The following is a 5,469-nucleotide window of genomic DNA, read 5'->3' as shown; positions in this document are numbered from 1 at the left end:
TGCAGCAACACGTGTGCAGTTTCCGGCTTTCAGCTGGGTATCTCACTGTTCAGTTTTAGCTTTTAACTTTCATCAAAGGCCATTACTTTTTTAAACTTTAATGTATTTATTTATTCATCGCCTGTTTAATAGTTTTTTCTGAAACACCAATTTCCTTTCCTGCTATTTTTGTTGTAATTTATTTAGGAAAACGCATATATTTAATTAGAGCAAATAATAAAGTGGGAAATGGTGAGGGAGTGGCATAATTTGACACATTGACTACGAATATTAAATAATTTATAAACAAATTTAAGCTAAAATAAGTTTTATTAAGCTCTTACAGTCATCTCTTTTCAGTCGTCGCCCTTACATTCATCTCATCTCTCTCTCTCTCTCTCTCCATAAACTGAGAGTTATAAGAATCTGAAGCACATCAACTAGATCGAAGACGAATCTCTCTCTCTCTCTCTCTCCGTGAATGGGGCCATTTTCGAGCCTTCAGGGTTATATTACCTTAAAGACAAAGAAACTTCGGCTTTTCCACGTCGCCGGAATTGCCATCCTCTGCTCTCTGTTCTACCTCATCGGACTCTGGCACAGCGGCGGCGGCGGCGCCACCTCCAGAATCACATGCATCCCATCAACCGCCGCCACCCAAATCCTCAATCCTCTCGACTTCATCGCCCGCCACTCCGCCGAGGACCTCTTGCACCAGCCCCCCACGGCCGAGCATGCAAGGCACTTCCCGCCGTGCGGCCAGAACTCCACCGAGTACACGCCGTGCGAGGACCAGACGAGGTCGTTGAAATTCGACAGGGACCGGCTGGTTTACCGAGAGCGCCACTGCCCGGAGCGGGAGGAGAGATTGAGGTGCAGGATCCCGGCGCCGTACGGATACAGGATGCCTGTCCGGTGGCCGGAGAGCCGGGACTCGGTGTGGTACGCAAACGTGCCGCACAAACACTTGACGGTGGAGAAGGCCGGCCAGAACTGGGTCCGGTTCGAGGGCGACCGGTTCAGCTTCCCCGGCGGCGGAACCCAGTTCCCGCGTGGCGCCGACGCCTACATTGATGAGATCGACGAATTGATCAATCTCCGAGATGGATCAATTCGGACCGCCATTGACACCGGTTGTGGGGTATGCTTCCGTAATTTTCATATATATTTTATGAAGATTTCGTTTTCCATACGTCAAGTAACAGGCTTACAGCGATGAAATTATATCGCATGCTAAAATTATGATCCCATGGTTTGTCTGGTGGTGGTGGTATCCTAACAGATTATAGTGGTTTTTTTTTTTTTTTCTGTGTAATCAGATTCGATGCTCTTTGATAATTAAGTCTATTTATTTTATATGTATAATTATTTGTGAGACATAGCATATGTTCGACCAATTGTGAATTTTGGTTAAAAATATATATATATATATATATAATACGTCTACGTCAACGTAGCCGTAGTTACAAATGTAGATGCGATCGTGGGCGTGGGTTGGGGTGTAGGGTGGTTTGGTTGGTAGCTCTTATTGGACTTTTTTTAATGGTTTTCTTTATTGGGTTTTGACATTTGACTTCATTGTCACCTGTTGGATGCTTAGAAAGAGACTGGGATTTATATGTTTCTTAAATTTGAATAGTTGGGTTTAGCTTACATATTTCTCGATTCATATTATTCTTCTTTTTGGAAATATGGAACTTGCAAATCCAACAAACCATTGGCTGCGGTTTAATTAATTAGTTTCGCTGACTTGATATTTTCTGATCTGTGTGAATTTTCTAGGTAGCCAAACGCCCCATCCGGAGGGCTGCCATGATTGAGTTGAATGGCTCTTCGTTTGTAGCCTCCGGGATAAAAATAATTAAATTTATAATTGGGTAGTGGAAAAGAGGTTTGTGTTTTGCAGCAACACTGGCGATTCCGTTGCATGAAAGTCAACAATCCTTTCATTTCACTACAAGAATCTGCATCAAAGATGATTCCAATGCTTTCTTCCTTTCAGAATCCTTCCAATTTTTGCTTCAAATTTGTGTTGAACTCAAGGAAATTATGGGCAAAAAATGGGAACTTATTTATCTTTTCTTTAATCCTCCAAAACTTAATTATTATTATGAAAATTAAATCACACAACAGCTCCTGATGATGATATTTTTTTTGTTAAACTGAAGGATACATTATTTTTCTTGGTTCTTTTGCATTAAAAGAAAAACTATGCCTGAAGAGTCCGTATATTTTCTTTTCTTTTCTATTTTCCCTCAAAATGTTTGCAGGTTGCTAGTTGGGGAGCTTATCTTCTATCTAGGAACATCTTAGCCGTGTCATTTGCGCCAAGAGACACACACATAGCGCAGGTACAATTTGCTCTTGAACGGGGAGTTCCAGCTCTGATTGGAGTACTGGCTTCGATTCGTTTACCTTACCCTGCGCGAGCTTTCGACATGGCTCATTGCTCTCGATGCCTCATTCCATGGGGCCAATATGGTATAATCCGACTACTTTGATTTAGTCTTCTGTTTTTGGTAAACAATTAAAATGTCCCCATGATTTTTGGTGAAAACCCCAACTCCCATGTGTTATGAGTTTTGTGAGTTCACTTTTATAGATTGTACTAAAGAATCTAAAAATGTGCTTGATCTAAATGATTAACAATGCTAAAGATGAAGGGTTTAATTGATGGAAAAGTCGAAATGTGAAGAATTTGGAAGGATAATTTGACAGTTAATTATGTTCTGTTATTGGATCAAAATGAGTTGTTTGAGATGAAGTGCCACTTGGGCTTGAATTGTGATTGAGCAGATGGCATTTACTTGATCGAAGTTGATCGAATCCTACGCCCTGGTGGCTACTGGATTCTGTCTGGTCCACCGATAAATTGGGAGAACCGGTGGCAAGGGTGGAACAGAACTGCAGAGGACCTCAAGTCCGATCAGGACGTAATCGAGGGTGTTGCCAAATCCCTGTGCTGGAAGAAATTGGTGCAGAGGGATGGCATAGCCATTTGGCGGAAACCAACTAATCACATTCACTGTAAAATCAACCGTAAGGTCTTCAAAAACCCGCGCTTCTGCCGAGGACAGGATCCGGATGAGGCATGGTAATGTCCCCTAACTGACCTTGTTTTTCAATTTTTTTTTCAATTTTTATCGCTCCGTTATTATCAGTTCCAATGATCTTTGCATTACTGTAATTGAAGTTGAAAGTAAAATATGGCTTAAAAGCTGAAAAAAGTGTCTTCAATGCTAAGGAATCAAAACAAATGAAAAGGCACCGACTTCTACCATAATTAAAAAACTCTTTTTGAGTTATACCAAAACCAGTTGGATGGAAAAGGTTTCTTATATATACATTACTGGAAGATGCTTTCAGCATCCATTTGCATGTTCTTTTAATTCTGCGCCGAGCCCTTTATGGGTGATGACAAAATGCCAAAACCAGGCAAATGGTAAAGGATCTTCTGGCCATTTACAAATCGAACTATTCCATTAAATATCAGCAACCTTAAAATACTAGTAGTTTGTAAATAATAATAGAGGCCGCTTTATTCCTTTTCCTTTGTGCTTGCTGATGGGGCTAAAAGGAACAATTCCTTTTGTCACTTCTGTTTCTTTCAGGTACACCAAGATGGAAACTTGTTTAACTCCTCTGCCTGAAGTGTCAGATATCAAAGAAATCGCCGGTGGGCAGCTGGCAAAGTGGCCGGAGAGATTGACGGCGACCCCTCCAAGGATTCTCAGCGGAAGCCTGGGAGAAATCACGGCAGACGTCTTCAGAAACAACACAGAACTATGGAAGAACAGGTTGGCGCATTACAAGGCTTTTGACCATCAGCTGGCAGAAAAAGGTCTATACAGGAACTTGCTGGATATGAATGCTTACTTGGGAGGCTTTGCGGCTGCACTGGTCGATGATCCTGTCTGGGTTATGAACACTGTGCCCGTTGAGACAAAGCCCAATACTATTGGAGTCATCTACGAGCGTGGATTAATTGGAACTTATCAAAACTGGTACGCTTTCTGATGCAGTGCATATATAGAAAAATTATAGTAGAAATGGTTTTAGTGGGAGAGAGGGTTCTTGATTCCTCACAGAGAATAAAGTCATGAGAAATATTAGTCAGTTCAAAATAAATTCGCATAGAGATTACAAGTAAGAATAAAAGGTTGAACATTGCCAAAGAGAACATCTATGAAAACAGTAGCAATAACAAATTAATTACCTTCAAATAGGATTTAACCTACTAGATTTCAAGCCATTTGGAGTATGCCTGATAGTCTTTAACCCTGGACTCCTCTTCTGTTCGTCCTATTTCAGTTTTTGGATCCAAAATATATAGTTTTGTTCTTTGGTACACTCTAAGCTGTTCATAATACGAGTTGCTTGTGTTGAAGGTGCGAGGCCATGTCTACTTATCCAAGAACATACGATTTCATTCATGCCAATTCAATCTTTAGTCTCTACAAGAACAAGTAAGCTCCTCAATGGTAATCATTCAGCTTCTCCCCCTTTGTTCTGACTATTAAACACTCTGTCCTTCTTCAAAATGTGACCTATGCAACAGATGTGAGATGGAAGACATTTTGCTAGAAATGGACCGGATACTGCGGCCGCAAGGCAGCGTAATTATCCGGGACGATGTCGATGTCATAGAAAATGTGAAGAGCATTGCAGATGGGCTGCAATGGCAGAGCAGGATGATTGACAGTGAAGGAGGTCCCCTCCACAGGGAGAAGATCCTGTTTGCAGTTAAGATGTACTGGACTGCCCCAGCTGCTCATGAACAAAGGCCACAAGGCTCCAAATCGAATTCATAAATTCATAATCATGGTTTTGGTTCTTCTTTTTCTGGTTCAAAACTAGTCAATTTTTTCTGTCTATTTGGATCTCACAGTTACATTTCTTTGTGCTTAGAAATGGATGTTCCATATTTATTCATTCATTGGATGATGTTTGAGCTGAAATCTTGGGGTCGTAATGTAAAGAAACTGGTTTGAAAAGTTTTATGTAATGCAAGTTACAAATGTCGCTTTTTTTGCAAGTGAAATGTCACGGATTCCATGTAACGGCCTGCCTCCTGAAGTCTCCGCGCACATAGAGGATCCGTGAGAGAATCATTATTTAAATGATACCGAACAACAACACAACTGCAACTCTTACTAAAATCATAATCTTTTTATCATTTAACATCTTATAATTATTTTTACATAATCATTCATCACTTGGGCTTACATAACATACGTCAATCTCAAAAACATAAACGTTAATCTTAACATAGGCACAATGACACCCAGGACCTAGGTTCGGGAGAGCTCTGTACTTACTATCATGACTCAACGATCTGGACCCAACTCCGTTAAATGCACCTGCGGTCTCAAGATACTTTTACCTGTAATGATGGAAAACAAACGTGAGTCGCAAGACTCAGCAAGCTCATGAAAGAAAGGCAACTGGATATGGATAGGACTTTTTCCAACATCCCATGCAATTTATGCC

General features: G+C 40.9%; 1 protein-coding gene across 1 annotated transcript; it reads left to right on the top strand.

Annotated features, from left to right (window-relative positions):
* Positions 1-332: 332 nt before the first annotated feature.
* Positions 333-5,014, top strand: LOC127802771 (probable methyltransferase PMT15). The gene is made up of 6 exons (XM_052338787.1): positions 333-1,120; positions 2,250-2,460; positions 2,776-3,073; positions 3,591-3,983; positions 4,368-4,445; positions 4,538-5,014. The coding sequence occupies exons 1-6, from the start codon at positions 461-463 to the stop codon at positions 4,788-4,790; spliced, it is 1,893 nt and encodes a 630-aa protein (XP_052194747.1). The 5' UTR covers positions 333-460; the 3' UTR covers positions 4,791-5,014.
* Positions 5,015-5,469: the final 455 nt, after the last annotated feature.

Source organism: Diospyros lotus, chromosome 5 (assembly GCF_014633365.1).
Source record: "Diospyros lotus cultivar Yz01 chromosome 5, ASM1463336v1, whole genome shotgun sequence".
In the NCBI taxonomy this organism is placed as follows: domain Eukaryota; kingdom Viridiplantae; phylum Streptophyta; class Magnoliopsida; order Ericales; family Ebenaceae; genus Diospyros; species Diospyros lotus.
This window is presented reverse-complemented; position numbering and strand designations above follow the sequence as displayed.

What these genes read in the sequence shown, in the direction of transcription:
- LOC127802771 (XM_052338787.1), top strand. Translation starts at nt 461, where the DNA reads ATGGGGCCATTTTCGAGCCTTCAGGGTTATATTACCTTAAAGACAAAG. An exon ending in CATTCCATGGGGCCAATATG is followed by an intron (nt 2,461 to 2,775) that starts GTATAATCCGAC and finishes GTGATTGAGCAG; the next exon opens with ATGGCATTTACTTGATCGAA. An exon ending in TTTAGTCTCTACAAGAACAA is followed by an intron (nt 4,446 to 4,537) that starts GTAAGCTCCTCA and finishes CCTATGCAACAG; the next exon opens with ATGTGAGATGGAAGACATTT.